Source organism: Paroedura picta, chromosome 4 (genome assembly GCF_049243985.1).
Source record: "Paroedura picta isolate Pp20150507F chromosome 4, Ppicta_v3.0, whole genome shotgun sequence".
In the NCBI taxonomy this organism is placed as follows: Eukaryota; Metazoa; Chordata; class Lepidosauria; order Squamata; family Gekkonidae; genus Paroedura; species Paroedura picta.
The window spans coordinates 32,984,548-33,001,298 of NC_135372.1; the positions used below are offsets into that span (position 1 = coordinate 32,984,548).

Consider the following 16,751-nt stretch of genomic DNA (forward strand, 5'->3'; position numbering starts at 1 on the left):
CCAGATTAGAGTCCACCTTAACCGCTACCCCATACTGGTGCAGTGACAAAATCCTGCCTCTGATTCAGGCAAGGCTCTTCTGATAAGTTTTTCTCTGCGGAGCCTGACCAAGGGCTTTCTCGAGAATGATAACTGACCATTAATTAAAACAGTAGTTGGCTGTGGGAGATGATCTCACATTTATCCAAGAATCACACAAAGCACATAGGGCCAGAACCCCTGCCCTCCACCCCCCACCCCAGTGAACTGACTTTCCTGTCTCAGGCAGGCTCCCTTGAAAAGTGGCATAGACGTTTCCCAAAGGTATAAATTAAGTAAGGGCTTCATCTCAACGACATGCATACCTGTACAGAGGTCCTTGTAAAAAGATTTGGATGAAATAAAAAATCTAATGTACCGTCAGACCCCTGTTTGGAAAATGAGTCTGTCCCAAGTATTTTTGCATGCTGCTGCCTAATTTCTGTAGCCCTTTCAAAAGGCATAGCTAGATCAGCAGCACTGCTCTAAAACCTCCTTTCCAGGAGCTAGGAGTTAAGTCTTGGAGGGAGCCAACCTGAGTTCCTTTGTGTGCGCCTCTCCTTTTCATTTGGGTCTTCCTTTGTTTTTAGATTATCATCTGGCCTGGTCCACAGGCTGTAGCTGGTATAGGAAAAAGAAGCTTGAAAAAGAAAACATTTTTTTTACATACAAATATATCTCCAATTGCTGCTCCCTATGTTTCAGTTTCAGAGGACGTTCTCTTCAGCTTTCAGCAAACAGTGCGCTCCGTGCTGCTCAATTCAGATCCAGCGTGCCGGCCACCGCTGTCTAGTTTGCTGCCCCATGAATTCTTCAGGTGAGCAGATTGGTGGAGGATGTGGCTGCTGGCTGGGTGTGAACTGATATTTGGTGGCTGATATTTGGCGGATCTGCAACTCAGGCTACTCCTTAGGAGAATAAAATGGCTGTCACGAAAACTGGAACGTGTGTATATGCCATGAATGCAGGTGCTTTGTTTCCTATGGTGGTCAGAAATGAGGCTATGAGGAAATCTGAGGCTCACGTCAGCACTCACAAACATCCTTCACACCCAGAGTAGTCAGAGCGTACTTTCCAACCCTGATTTGCAAGATGCCCACAGGAAAGAGAAAAGTGTTTTTCTGGCTTGGCACCTGTATTTTAAATAGCCTTCCTCTGTATGGTCACCAGAGTATTGTTTTAAAGATGTGCATAAGCTATCTCAGTTTTATATCTGGACAGTAAATGTCTTTCCAAGCAAGAGAAGTCTGACATTTTCAGCCCCGGGCTGTGGTGAACTTCCAAGTGTGCTGTGTGTGCATGCTGTTTTGCTGTCCCTGGTTGGCATACAGAGGCTGCTGTTAAGTAGCTCTTGTCTCTGGAGTCAACCAAGATCAGTGTGGACAGGAGCTCCCACGTAGGACCTCGTTGGCTCAAACCAGCAACCCTGCCTCTTCTTTGGTGGAATACAGAGCAAATCTGACATTAGTATTCTTCTCTGTGTGAATAACTTGGTTGGGTGTTTTCGGGGCGGAGGGGGGAAGCACTGGCAGGGACTCTGCTGTTCCCCCCACTGCCCCGAAAAAGCCTGGCAAGGCCATGGCTGGAGCTCCTTGGGGCAGCAGGAGCACTGGCAGGAGCGCTGGCGGGATTGGCATGCCTCCCCCCCCTGGCAGGGGCTCCCTCCCTCTTTCCCCCACCCTCACCCCCACCAGACCCACAGTCCCAGGCCCTCCACTCTCCCAACTCTTGCTTACTGGGCTAGCACTTCTTCCATATGGAAGAAGTTGGAAGGGGATGCGGCCAGGGATGGGACACCCCTCCGGGTCGGCTGTTTGTTGGATGGACAGCCAATCAGGAACAGGACAGCTATGTGTACCACTATATTCCTGTTGGCTCAAGGCGGTTAACAACGTTTTAAACAACACCAAATAAATAGTAAAATCATTCAGCAATAAAATCCTTCATAACACCGCCCCCTGTTATTTAACTTGCTAGGAATGACTTTCTGGAAGTTGTGAGCTTCCTGAACACCTTAACACTGAAAACCGAAGAGGAAAAAACTGAATTTTTCAAGTAAGTGGAAAATGTCAATGGCTGACTTTTATTTGCGTGCCTGTTAAATCTATCACTAGACCAGGGGTAGTCAAACTGCGGCCCTCCAGATGTCCATGGACTACAATTCCCAGAAGCCCCCTGCCAGCGTTCGCTGGCAGGGGCTTCTGGGAATTGTAGTCCATGGACATCTGGAGGGCCGCAGTTTGACTACCCCTGCACTAGACCAAAGACAACAACACTGTTTCACATGTTTTTTTAGAATGAGGATTTTAAAATGATGATGCCGCTATTCCCAGCACAGCTGGCACATGGCGGCTCACAACAATAACATTTCATATAATAAAACAATAAAATAAAAAATTTCAACCCAATCCCAACCCACATCAGTCCTGACAACTCCCCCCATCTTGCCCCGCTGGTCACTGGCTCCAGGGCAGTGGTTTAATGGCGCCTCGGAGGAGGGGAAGATCTTCCAGTCCCACCTGGCCTCAACTGAACGCCTGGCTGAAGAGCGCCGTCTTACAGGCCCTGTAGAATTTTACAAGTTCCTGCAGGACTCTCAGCTCCTCTGGAAGCTCATTCCACCAGGCTGGGGCCAAGGCCGAAAAGGCCCTGCCCCTGGTCAAGGCCAGGTGGATTTCACACAGCCCAAGAACCTCCAGTCTATTCACCATCGCAGAGCACAAGCCAGGCGCACAAGCCATCCCTGCCCTTAAAAGGAGAGCTGGGATTTTTTCTACCCCACTTTTTAAATTTTTATTTATTTATTTATTTATATGCCACCCTCCCCAAAGGCTCAGGGCGGTTTACATAGAACATGGGAACAATACATGAAACCTGGAGTCTCAAAGCGGCTTACAATTGCCTACCCTTCTACTCCCCGTAACAGACCCCCTGTGAGGTAGGTGAGGCTGAGAGAGCTCTGAGAAAACTGTGACTGGCCCAAAGTCACCCAGCTGACTGCTTGTGGAAGAGCGGGGAATCAAATCTGGTTCTCCAGATTAGAGGTCACTGCTTTTAACCGCCACACCACACTGGCCTTTCTGTGTTTTCTCCAGTCTAGCCTTTATCAGCAGGAAGCTTCCGCCTCTATTTGACTGTAGCACTAGGCCACTGTGTGCTTGTGGGATCCATGAGAGTTTGGGCTGTAAATCCCCAAGAAGAAGAAGAAGAAGAAGAAGAGTTGGTTCTTATATGCCGCTTTTCTCTACCCGAAGGAGGCTCAAAGCGGCTTACAGTCGCCTTCCCATTCCTCTCCCCACAACAGACACCCTGTGGGGTGGGTGAGGCTGAGAGAGCCCTGACATCACTGCTCGGTCAGAACAGTTTTATCAGCGCCGTGGCGAGCCCAAGGTCACCCAGCTGGCTGCATGTGGGGGAGCGCAGAATCGAACCCGGCATGCCAGATTAGAAGTCCGCACTCCTAACCACTACACCAAACTGGCTCTCGGGGGGGGGGGGGGGGCGGTGGCCGAATGGTGCCTGACTCCCTCATTAGGCAGCCATGGCGGAGGTTGACTGTCTTCTCTTGTAACACAGATTTCTGCTGGACAGAGTAGCCGGTTTGTCGGAGAAGCTGATCGCTTCGCGGCTGGTGCCTCTCTTGCTCAACCAGCTTGTGTTTGCTGAGCCTGTCGCTGTCAAGAGCTTCCTCCCCCACCTCCTGGGACCAAGGATAGGTGACTGTTTTCTCCTTCAGATTATGACACATGCATGAGGGTGGATTCAGAGGGGCTGGATGGAGTTCCCCACTGCCCCCTCCGCTCATTTATTTATGACATTTATATACATTTATATACTGCCTTAAGGCTCAGGGCAGTTCACATGAAACGTAAACAAGAACAATACATCAGACTCAGTGATTATAAAGAATGAAAGGCAACAGTAATAATAACAATAAACAGAGAATATAAGATTCTAATAGAGGAAACCATCTAACAGACCCATGGTTGATCAGTTCAGTCACATAGGTTCAAGGGAAGGGAGGTTTGGGGGTCCAATAGATGCTGTTTAGCTTCAGTTGACCTTAGCCTGGTGGAGGAGCTCCCTTTTGAAGTCCCTGTGGAACTTTTCTAGTTCTGTTAGGGCCCTGATCTCCACTGGGAGCTCGTTCTGTCAGGTGGGGGCCAGGACAGAGAAGGCACTGGCCCTGGTTGAGGTCAAGCGGACTTCCTTGGGGCCAGGGATCACCAGCCGGTTGGAGGTGGTGGAGCACAGAGCTCTTTGAGGAGTGTAGACAGGGAGGTGGTCCCTCAGGTACACTGGGCCCAGACCACGTATGGCCTTGAAGGTAATTACCAAAACCTTAAGCTTCTGGACTGTTGCAGAACACAAATAAGGTGGCATCCCTTTCCTTGTATTTGTAAAGGCAATTTTACTGGAGTAAGATTCAAAGCTGTTGATTGCTTTGCCCAGCACGTTCCTTTGTTTTTTTTTTTAAATGTGAATATCCCCAGTGGGAAATCTTGGCTGGGATGCTGGGTGCAACGTGTGAATGTCACCCAGCAGTTGAAATAATTCACCATCTGTCATCCTTGTGGAAGGGGAAAAGAGGGCGGGAAAGGTGGCTGAAGGTAACAAGGAACCAGCAAGGAGATCATGCAAAGGGGCTTGGTGTAATGATAATTAGAGGCTGGAAGATCTAGCTCCAAATACCGACAGTTATCGAAATCTGCTGGGTGACTTTGGGCCAGTCACGCACACTCTGAGCCTAGCCTATCACGCAGGGTTGTTGTGAGGATAAAATGGCGAGGAGAGCAACAGAAGCCAATTTGGGCCCTCACTGGAGGGAAAAGTGGAAAATAAATGAGCAGATAAAATACATCATTCATTAGACGAACAGCCCCCATTTTTTCTTATGCTAGAGGGAGGGGTGAAGAGTACTAATTAAGGCAGGAACTGGCTTCCTTGGTGAAAACATAAGCCATGCTATTCCAAGGCTGGTGGCTATTGTGACCCAATGCCATTTCTCATCTTGGTGCCGTGATGATCCTGCAAAGCTCCAAATTGCCCTTTGGCCCAGAAGCTCAGTCTTCTTAAAAGCTCTGTGCTTCTCCCCTGTGGATGCCTGTTTTTCTGCTCTGGTGCCTATTTGCCCTCCTGTCTCCTGAAATTCCCAGTTGCTTTTGGCTTGTGTTTCCAACCCCTGCAAAACCTTGGGAGAGGACTCCCAGCCCCAGCTAAAAATAAGATCTGTGTGGTTTTCCAAAGCTCAAATTCGTGGGAGCGTCTCTTTAATGGCTAGTTTGTGGTGACTCTCCCCTTCCTTCCCCTAGATAAAGTAGGCGAGAATCAAATCAACGGCCTGCTTTCTCCAGCCGTGTTCCAGGCACACATCAGCCCGGTGCTGCTGAAGCTCTTTGAGGTGCACGAGGAGCATGTGCGGATAGTGTTGCTCTCTCACCTGGATGCCTACGCCGAGCTATTCACTCAGAAAGAACTGAAAAACATCATATTGCCACAGGTCAGTATGGCCAATGGGGTGTCGCTGTGTGGAGAATTGGTGGTCAGAGCTGTCTGTTATCAAAATATTAAACTTGATATATTTTACCTCAAACATTTTTTTTTAAATTACAGCCATGGGGGCAGGTCTACAGATAAGCCTCTATAGAATGTTTCCCAGTATCTAAAAATATGTGTACAAAATATTTAGCTTAGTGCTGCAAATTCAGATATTGATATGGTTATAATGTCTTCAATCCATTGGGTTACTAGAGGTGGGCATATTTATCTCTCCAGTGTTGTAATACTTTAGCAACAAGTAAAGGCACGGAGGGATGCGTTTTCATTAACCCTCGGTTCATCTCCAGGAGACATGCACATTATTTAAAAGTACACAAACATCCCCAAAGACCAGTGAAGATTCAAACACAAAATAGACACTGGTATATCTTCCCCAAAGGAGTGAATAACTGGAGAGGCCTGCTGTGTTAAGTGGATATTAGGTTGGATCCAGATCAAACGGGCAATCTCCCCCACATGTCATTCTTCCCCCATTGCCCAAGAACAAAATTTCATGGAAAGCTGCGGAATGTAGAGGGAGGAGGAGGGAGCCAGGAAAGTTACCTCCTGCCCTTGAGAAATTTTAGTCTGGGTCCGTGTCATCGTTCACCTCTGTGTGCCCTTTGGGTTCATTATGTCTGCCTTCATTGTCACCAGTTTGCTTCACAGTTTTGCTGGGAGGCGCAGGTGCTCTATGCGCTTACAGCTTCTTTGGCTCTTGCTGTTTGGTTTCCTCACCCATTTGGGCTTACAAATATTTGTTGTTGGAGATTCCCTTACACGAAACTTTCTCTCCAACTTTTATCTTTATCCCCATTCAAGATCTCTTCATTCTGCAGAAAGCCAAGGATGCTGAAAGGTTGCCAGGTTATTTACTTTTACTGTATTTCATTTGTACCCTACTTTTCTCCTCAACGAGGATCCCACACTCCCTTTTCTCCAATGTGTCTTCTGAACAATCCTGTGACAGAAGTTAGGCTGGAAGTGTTAGTGGCCTCAAGGTCACCCAGCCAAGTGAGCGTGGGAGAGTGAGGATTTGCACTTGGGTCTCCCACAACTCCAAATTAAATTGAAGAACGGTAATACTAGGACACCCCCCCCCCCCGTGGATTGGGTTTTTTTTTAATGGCATGATGCAAACAGGTAGGGAAGTGTAGTTCTTGAGTTGCATGGATGCGGGAGCTAGTTTGTGCTTGACAGCATCTCCTCCTCCTAGGTTTTACTGGGGCTGCGGGACACCAGTGATGCTCTGGTAGCCGTAACACTGCAGAGTTTAGGAGTGCTGGTCTCTCTGCTCGGACCTGACGTGGTCGTCGGGGGTGACAGAACAAAGATCTTCAAGTGCTCAGCGCCAAGCTTCACCAAAACCTCCGACCTTTCCCCTGAAGGTAAGTGCATCGTTGAGCTCCGCTTTAACAGGCACCATAAAGGGAAACAAAAAGCCCAACCTAAAAAACAGGCGAGAACTAACAAGGTTAGGGATGAAAGCAATTGTAAAAATAGAAGCATTTTATTGGAGGTCCTATATTTAAAAACATTAAAATATCTGATGGCACACATAAAAATATCTGGGTGAGGACACCAGTTTTGCAAAGTTTTTAGGACCTGAACCTAACGTGTTTCATCTAATGCAGGGGTAAGTCCACCTGTGGTCCTCCAGATGTCCATGGACTGGAATTCCCATGAGCCCCTGCCAGCAAACACTGTCAGGGGCTCATGGGAATTGTAGTCCATGGACATCTGGAGGACCACAGGTTGACAACCCCTGATCTAATGAATCTTCATCAGAGGTAAATCAGAGGACTTCTCGTTTTGGACCTTTCTTCAGAAGAACACGCAGGAGGACTCTGGAATATCCAGGGGAGGTAGAAGATACAAGCTGGCTGAGGATTCTGCTAAATAGGAACACCTTGCAGGATCGGAACGAGCTATACCGCATCAAATAAGTTTTTTCACTCCCCCCTGTAATATTGTATAAATATATAATTCATGTGTGTGCATCTGTCAGTTTACCTCTGATGAAGATCCATTAGATCCTGGTCCTAACAACTTGGCAATACTGGTGTCCTCACCCAGATACTTTATGTGTGCCATCAGATATATTTTAATGTTTTTAAAAATAGGAGCTCCAATAAAATGTTTCTACTTTTATAATTGCTTTCATCCCCAACCTTTTTGGCTCTCGTGAGATCACCTTTAAATCACATACAAGAATATAAGCAGGACGGTCTAATAATTAAACCAAACAGAGAGAAACAGACCTATCCGATGGCAATACAATAAATGTATTCATAAAAGAAAGAAAAGTGTCCTTTTTGTAGTTTTCCTTATCTGTTTATTCTGTAGGACTTCTGTCAAAACAGAATCCAGGTAATATCCATTTTCAGTGAAATTCTTTCCTTAGTGACAAGTCCCCTGAGCCTTCAGTATTCTTATTAATTTTATAGGTATCAATAATTAAAACATATATAATAATAATAATAATATAATAATATATAATATAATAAAGAGCCTCTTGTGGCGCAGAGTGGTAAGGCAGCCGTCTGAAAGCTTTGCCCATAAGGCTGGGAGTTCAATCCCAGCAGCCGGCTCAAGGTTGACTCAGCCTTCCATCCTTCCGAGGTCGGTAAAATGAGTACCCAGCTTGCTGGAGGGTAAACGGTCATGACTGGGGAAGGCACTGGCAAACCACCCCGTATTGAGTCTGCCATGAAAACGCTGGAGGGCGTCACCCCAAGGGTCAGACATGACTCGGTGCTTGCACAGGGGATACCTTTACCTTTATATATAATATAATAATAATACAATACAGGCCACAGGCTCCCATAGGTATGGGGATACCGGTCTGTATTGACACGTGTCAATACAGACCGGTATCCCCATAGTCACTGAGGAAAGAATCTCGCTGCAAACGGATATTACCTGGATTCCGTTTTGACAGAAGTCCTACAGAATAAACAGGTAAGGAAAGCTACAAAAAAAGGACACTTCTTTCTTTTATGAATACATTTATTGTATTGCCATTGGATAGGTCTGTTTCTCTCTGTTTGGTTTAATTATTAGACCGTCCTGCTTATATTCTTGTATGTGATTTAAAGGTGATTTAAACCTTTAAATCAGACAAGCTGGTTGCAGGGCCGGTCACCTGCTCAGAGCAGGGTAAAAGAAGAGTGCAACTCCCATCTGCAGCCTTGAGGCCTGCTGTTCTGCATGCAGTTGCAATTCTGCTCAGCGGCACTGGGGCCAGATAGGCTGTTAGGAATCTGCTGGAAATACGCACTACTGCTGTTAGACTCAGGCTTTCTACTTCGGGGTGGTGCTAAGCACAGGAGAACCGGTGGGTGTTGTGCAGTCGGCACAAAGGCGCCAAGGCATCTCAAAGTGAGAAAGCCTGGGCTAGGTTCATGAGGGATAGATCCATCCAGCAATGGCCTTAGCCGTGGTGAGTAGAGGAGACCTCCATATTCAGAGCAGGCAATATCAAACAAGTGCCTTGGCCACTACGCTTGTCTTTTGGCCTCCGTGTGCAACTGGACTAGGATGTTCTGCTAAGTATGATCCAGCCGGTCACTTGCGTTCCTATAATCAGGCCTTGTCCATACGGCAACTTCTAATAAAATAAGCGGGTGCCAGTTTGTCTTAGGCTCTGTGTATCTTTGTGTGTGCCAAAGTCAGCACAGAATCAGCATTGCAACCACTTGTGCTTTTGATCCCCAAAATCTCCCTGGTTTTTGTTTTGATTTTAAAAAGGAACCTCCTACTTAACGGTCTGAAAAGTATATGGGCAGCAATTCCTGGGGAAGCCAAAGAGGTGGAGGCACGTTTGCGGGAAGCCTGCTGCCCCCTCCCCTCAGATCTGGAACTTTTAAAGGTCTTGAAAGGTCTGCGTGGCTTGCAGTGTCTTCCTCCAGCTCTGGGAATGTTGAGACTGGTGCAAACAGAAGCGATCTTGCCTTGAAAGGCCATGTCTGCAAGGATGGTGGGACCCTGAGGTTTGGACTCCCTTCCGACCTTGGTTGCAGCTTTCTGAACACACTTGCCAAAGAGGACGTCTCTCTTCAAACACGGCTGGGGTAAATAAAAGGGGCCGTGGCAGACGCAGCCTCATCTTTACCACCAGTGGCTGCCGTGGTCCTGCCACCATTCCACATGATGTCTGCCAGGAACGTTACCATGTTGAAAACGTCATTGAACGTGTTGGATGCCTTATCTGAGATGTTCCTGAAGAGACTTCAGCCAAGCAAGGATAGCTGGCAACACTGCTCTTGACTGCAGTTTTGGATCCCACAGAAGATCTCAACTTGGTAGTCTGTCTGGTCCTTGTGTAGGACGTTGTCAGGAGGAAGAGAGTCTTCTGCCACCATCTCAACCACCATCAGGAGCACAACAGCCTTGGGACTGGCCTCAAATGGCTACATTCTTTCCCAAGTCCTGATTGGCCACTGTAGTCTTCCTATCTTAGGCCAGGAAGTTAATATGACCTCACAACTGAAGAGTCGTAGGCATAGCCGTCTGTGATCTGTGCGTTCTAGGCATTAGTTAATATTGTCTTGGAGCATGTACTTTGGGTTATTGGTCTTTAGCTGTGCGACAGCACTTTAGGCATGGATTTGGTGGAGACCGAAGACCATTGGATGTAGCATTCTTGAGTCTGATGTTTATTGCTAAGTTAGGAGAACTGTCAATGTGTCTGATATTAGAGGCAGAGAAAGAATCAGTGCATTTCCCAGGCAGGTTCTGCTACCATTGGGAATAGTAAAGTTTGTTGGGTCCATGTAGAAATATAAAACGATTGATACCATCCAGAAGCACAAATACTGAGTCTGTTTAGGCAGCCCAACCTCATTTAACCAGTGCCTGAGAAATAAAGATTTCTGTTGCACAGGTCTGCATACAGAGGAGCTTTCAAGATCCTGTTCTGGTCGCAGCAATTTATCAGTACTAATTTATTTATTTCTATTTATATGATGAGTAAGGTTTCACTCAAAATATGTCTACTTTGTCATATGAGCTACTCTGTCAAAACCGCATATGCATGCATGTAAATAAAATAGCTCTGGGGAACAAAACCATCCTTCCTTTTTAAATCTCACACACATGCACTGCAACAGGCAGCATCTTAGGAGACATGTTCCCTTGTCCGGAAGAAAGAACACCTCAAGATAATGTCCAACTGTTTTGCTTTCTGAAACTACTTGAGTTAACCTTTAAAATAACCCTTCATAGTCAATAATCCGGATGCCGTTGGAGCACCATCTGTTTGCTGCTTGTGTGTTCATCAGGGAAGTGACAGCGGGAGGGCATCTACAGCCATTTTCCTGAATCATGGCAATCTTTAAGTCCTTATCCCTCCCAGGAGAAGCTGGCTGGGTGGGAGTAGAGGACAGAGGGCTTCAGAGGTTCATCCTTAACCTGGCTGACTGATTACAGAAAATGGTTCTGGGTAACTGCTCCTTGACCCCATGGCGTTTGTGCTGTGGAGTCCATCTTGCTTAACAGCCTGGGGAATATTGACGTGAAACCACTGGGAACAACCTTCTGGGAGTCTGGAATGAGGCTCCACTAATATGCATATGACTCCCAGCCCCTGAACATGTGCCTGGAAAAGGTAATGGGAGGAATGAGGGCCAACAGAATTAAAGTTCAGGCTAAACAGGATTGAAGGTACTATTGGTTAAGGAAAAAGACACTTGAGGCATGATAAGTCAGCCTGTTCTACAGCAGGTTCATAGCCCTGGAACTAGGCTAGATATTGGCTGTGTGGTGCTTTTCACCAGCTCAGGGGATGCATTCGCTTTGGGCATTCCTCAAAGTGTGATTTGGCCCCTGTCAGCTATGATCCAATTGCATCCAGGTGAAAACCAATTTCAACTGATCCAGATGGTAACACCCAGGTTGTCAGGAAGCGAATTCAAAGATCATATCACCTGTGTTGGAAGAGCTGCACTGGCTGCCCATCTGTTTCCAGGCATAATTTAAAATACAAACTGCTGCACGAAAAAAATGGACGATTCAAAATTAGTGACAAGAGAGAAACAGAATCTATCCAGTGGCTTAATAAAGCTTGAAAAGATAAAAAGTCTCTTATGTTATTTATTCAGGCTTCGACTCTGCCAGAACGGTCTCTAGATTTGTTTTCCATTTTCAATCTTTCGTCAGTGGCAGTGAGTCCGTCCTTGTTAATATTTGAGTATAATTAGGCAAACGCTCCTGTATCATGGAGAGTCAAGGCTCACAGCTCACAGCCTTGAGGCTCACAGCCTTGACTCTCCATGATACAGGAGCGTTTGCATAATTTAAAATACAGGCAGTTTTAAGGCTCTGAACTTGGGGCCAGGGGCTTGAAGGCCTGCCTCCCAGTCTTGTGCAGCCCACCAGATCCTCTTCTGTGCACCACTGCCCCACAGATGACACAAGAGGCAGGGCTTCTTCCATTTCAGTGCTGGTGCCTCTCCTGTGGAATGCCTTCCCCTTTGAGACTTGCCTGGCACTTTCCTTTTAAGCACCAGCCCAAAATATTTCTCACTGCCCATGCTTTTGAACTGAAGAGACCTGTCTTGTTTCACAGTCTGTTCCTTGGCTGAAGATGGTTCTATCGGCATCATTTCACACTGCTTTCTTTGTTTTATGTTACATTTATGCCGCTGCATGTTTTTATTTACCTGGTCACATTGGCTTGTTTTTACATTTATTTACATTCTGAGATGTAGCATACTCATTTTCTAAGTGAATAAGGCCATTTTTGTGCTATAAAATCATCCAAGTGCATCCTGGCTGCTTAATTTCAGAGCAGGAGAGGAGGCAGTTTCCGTCTGAACAGCCCAGCCCCATCCTTCGTGTCCGCCATGCCGAGAGCTTGATGGCGGCATATAAATTCAAGTATATTTTGCTTGTGTTTCCTTACAGAATCTCCCACTCACATACTGAGCCGCCAGAGTAAGCAAACCTATCAGCCCCCACAGAATAATCCTTCGGGTGTCCTCTTCAAGTGCCCCAACTCTGGAAATACATCCTTCCGCAACAAGAACCACGTGCCAAGGCAAGACTCTCATGTGGCCTTAAAGAAAGGTAAATACGTTACCCTTATTGTTTCACTCCTTGATGCCTTCCAAAAGTTTTGTCGCATCAGGCTGACCCCAAAATCTTCACAGCACTTAATGCCACCACTTCGGATTGGGAGATGCCCTCTCCCCACTTCATCGCACGTGTGTTTCCTTTTAAGAGCTTTGCCAAGTTTGCTGTTGATGCAGGGCTAGAAAACTTGATATTGTGTGTTGGATAAGCCCTTATGGGCAAGATGCGATGAAGTACTGGGAAGGATGTGGTGAAGACAGACAATTGGGCGCAGTCATCCCTTGGAGGCGGGTGAAAAGGGGCAACTGCAGAACAGCAGGCAGGGAAAAGTCTGTATTGGCATTTTTACTCTAGAAGAGTTGGTTCTTATATGCCATTTTTCTCTACCAGAAGGAGGCTCAAAGTAACTTACAGTCGCCTTCCCTTTCCTCTGCCCACAACAAATCCCCTGTGAGAAAGGTGAGCCCTGAGATTACTGCTCGGTCAGAACAGCTTTGTCAGTGCTGTGGTGAGCCCAAGGCCACCCCAAGCTGGTTGCAAGTCAGGGAGGAATGGGGAATCAAACCCGGCTCACCAGATTAGAAGTCCGCACTCCTAACCACTACACCAGGCTGGCTCTCTAGCGCGTAGTCCTGATCCACAGTAGGATTGTCAGGCATGTTTCTTGAGCAGATATGATGTTGTATGCCTTCCTCAGGGGGACAAGATGCTTCCTTCTCTTTAAATGGTGCTCCTGCTGGCGTGAACATATTGAGGAGTGATGGCAGCTGCCCGCTGGGAATTGAGAACACAACAGAGGAATGGCCGGACTGGAGTGAGTGCGAGGAGCCAGAGACTGAGAAAGGCACAGCTGTCGATGCAGAAAGGCAAGAGTTTCATGCCGGCGGTGGCCTCACGGATAAGAAACCTTGGGCTGACATGGCTCATCACCCTCCCTTTAGAAGCCCCTCAGGAAATAGGCCCAACGACATTGCAGAGCCTCACCTCCCTCCTGGCATGATGGAGGTTGAAAGAGAATGTAGAACTCTGCCTTCGAATTCTTCCTCTGGGCCTGGCAGCAGCAGCGAGAGTTATGACCACAAGGACCTGCAGGACGAAAGCTCCAGGCAGCCCAAGGCATCCCATCTCGAGAGGCTTCCAAGGCGGGGATGTGGTTTAGGAGAGGAATTCACCATCCAAGTGAAGAAACGAGAGTTGCACGACCCTGAGCTGGACTGGTTTGCTGATATGGTGCCAGACATCAAACCTGCATCTGCACTTCTGATTTTGCCAGAGCTGGGGCCCCACCCTGTCGCTCAGAGCAATTTAGATACCATCACCAGCAGTGCGGGAGATGCTCAGAAGGTGCGGTTTTCTTCCAAATTTGCGGCGGCTGCTGTCACAGAGGTGAGGATTTAGGGCTGTGTTCATGAGGCATAGTACTCCACTGCTGTACTGAAATTGCTCTGACCTGACTAAGCAAGGAGACAGAGCAATAAAAGGTGTGTGTTTTTTTGGGGTTTTTTGGTAGCCTTTTATGTATAGAATTGTACCAATCTGGAGAACCCGACATAGCTTTCCAGTAATTTTAGAACAGCTCCCCCCAAAACTGTCACGGAAACACAGCAGCTTCCATAAATGTATGCACTCTGATGATCAAACCTGTTCAGGTTTGTTGTTTGCCCCTCAGGCACTCACACTGCAGGCTGACAGTCTCTCTGAGGTTGCAGAGGAAAGCCAGGGCCTCAGGGCTCCTGTAACCGAGAGTGAACTCCGTGTGTTTTTCACAACAGCGTCTCCAGAAGGCTGGACAGCTGGCCTCTCTAAACTTCCAAGTTGAAGTGAGTTTCCCAGGACTGCACTCAGATCAGCTGCCATTCAGAAGCAGCAACATCAGGCACTGCTTTTTTAGAGTTTTAATAGAGGGCGTCACCCCAAGGGTCAGACATGACCTGGTGCTTGCACAGGGGATACCTTTACCTTTTTAAAAAGGGGACTGTGCGGCACAAATCATGTTTGAACTGCCAACATTGAGCCCTTGGTACACAAAGAGTTTGTGAAAAGTAAGCTTGGCAGTTCTGCAAGGAGGTAGTGCGTACGTAATGTACGCTTTTGTTTGCTGATTGTGATAGGGGGATGCGGCCCTAAGTAGTTTTCTGATTGCCAGCATCCAATTGCTTTGTAGTCCGCTGGAGGTAGAAAAGAACAAGAATCCAGCAGCACTTAAAGGCTAACACAATTTGTGGCAAGGTGTGAGCTTTCGTGACTCACTGCTCACTTCTTCAGACGTGATCCACTGTTTTTGCTGAGACTCAAGGCTGCTACCAGCTGGTGGTCCATACTTTTTTGTGCCACAAAGGCTTCAGAGGTTTCCCAGTTCAATGTTTGCTTGTGGCTGGACCAGCCTTTCTCAACCTTTTTACCATTGAGAAACCCCTGAAACATTCTTCAGGCTTCAAGAAACCCCAGAAGTGGTACAATTTTATAGAACATGGTTGGGAAGCAGAGGTGTGTGCGTACCCACCCAGGGCCCCTCCACTTTCCACCCCCTCCAGGCCCATCATTGGCCATTTGGGGAGGGAGTGGGTAGACCTCACTGTATACGCTCACATGACGCAACAAATGTTTAAAACATTTAAAATATATATAAAAAAAATAAATTAACTCCCACCCATTTGGGAAACCCTTCCAGAACCATCAAGAAACCCGGTTGAGAAAGCCTGTTCTAGACTCTAGGGATAGTCAACCAGTGGTCCTCCAGATGTCCATGGACTACATTTACCATGAGCCCCTGCAAGCGTTTGCTGGCAGAGGCTCATGGGAATTGTAGTTCACGGACATTTGGAGGACCACAGGTTGACTGCCCCTGCTCTAGATCAGCAGTTCTCAATCTGAGGGTCACAACCCAAAGGGGAAGGTTGAGAACCACTGGTCTATCTGCTTCTACGGAGGTGGTGGTTGTGCATGCTGGCGATCATGGAAGGCTGAGGGACGTGGAGGGTTACCAGTGGCGTGGAGGGACAACCAGCACGCCGGAGCACGCAATCCTACAACCCCCTTTAGGTCGCACCAGCGGGAACGTTGAGAACTGCTCTAGACAAACAAATTCCAAATGGGTAGCAGTGCCAGTCTAGCAGCAAAATGTAACAAAAGTCTAGTGGCATTTTAAGAGACTAGGAGCTAACTTAATCAGGCATATGAGGTGTATATCCATAAAACCAATGAACCTATATCAAAGGCTGCAAGCAACTGAGTGGGTTATTTTTGATTGGCTGGGATCTTAAGTTGGTCTCTTTATGTCTTCTTGGTCTTCCTTCCTCTTTGCAACTTTATGATGTACACTAGTTGACCATGTATGTTGCGTGCATCTGATGAAGTGAGTTTTGATTTAATACTGCATTCCAGCAAAAGTTTTGTGGCAACTTTTTAAAGTGATAGCGGGCTCCCGCTTTATTTTCTAGCAACTTAAAAACCTGCCCCAGGGTATACTTGTTTTGACCTGTTCTTTGTTTAGTTTCCCCAGGTGCAAGTTAATCAGGTTTTGCCAGCAAGACCACAAGGGATTCTAATGTTTGTGTGATTATTCCAGGTAGATGATGATGGCTGGGAAGAAGAAGAAGAGCTAAAATGGGAAGATGAAACCAACTGGTGATATTGCACCTTTGCTTGTGTTGGAGTTGGCTGCTTCTACTGTGCCCTGGACAGTTTTTTCTCCACAAGCAGCAAAAACCCTCTTCAGAATATCTTCCCAGGTGGAGCAAGTATTTTACTTTTCTGACCTGCAAGGCGGGCCCTACTGCCCTCGGTGCTAGAAAAACAGCTCTTGGACTGAGGAGATGCCTTGAAGATAGGAGGTTTTATCTTTCTGGAACAGTTGTTTGTGGAGAACACTAGGGAAAAAATAAATGGATAATTTACTCATCGTGTTTGTACCATCTGTTTAGTCAGGAAATTAAGCCTCAGGTGTGCAAGAAGCCATGACTAAAGTGCTCCAAGAGCCCTTGTGCGAACAGACCTGAGAATGGGTCTGTGAGACAGAACGGAGTCTATTTTGTTCTTACGGGGTGGATTTTGTTCCCACCTATCTGCCGCTGTTGAGGTTCCTGTTTTCCAGAAGGTACCCTTTGAAATGAAAACCACTC

The 16,751-nt window shown here is 47.0% G+C and overlaps 1 protein-coding gene across 1 annotated transcript in view; it reads left to right on the top strand.

Annotated features, from left to right (window-relative positions):
* SCYL3 (SCY1 like pseudokinase 3) overlaps nucleotides 1-16,527 on the top strand; it is a 32,241-nt gene extending 15,714 nt beyond the window's left edge. Inside the window, exons 7-14 of the mRNA XM_077332259.1 lie at nucleotides 724-835; nucleotides 1,996-2,073; nucleotides 3,595-3,734; nucleotides 5,331-5,518; nucleotides 6,773-6,944; nucleotides 12,463-12,624; nucleotides 13,328-14,016; nucleotides 16,199-16,527. Of these exons, the coding sequence (XP_077188374.1) occupies nucleotides 724-835; nucleotides 1,996-2,073; nucleotides 3,595-3,734; nucleotides 5,331-5,518; nucleotides 6,773-6,944; nucleotides 12,463-12,624; nucleotides 13,328-14,016; nucleotides 16,199-16,261 (1,604 nt within the window). The 3' untranslated portion in view covers nucleotides 16,262-16,527. The remainder of the gene's footprint in view (nucleotides 1-723; nucleotides 836-1,995; nucleotides 2,074-3,594; nucleotides 3,735-5,330; nucleotides 5,519-6,772; nucleotides 6,945-12,462; nucleotides 12,625-13,327; nucleotides 14,017-16,198) is intronic.
* The last annotated feature ends 224 nt before the right edge of the window (nucleotides 16,528-16,751 follow it).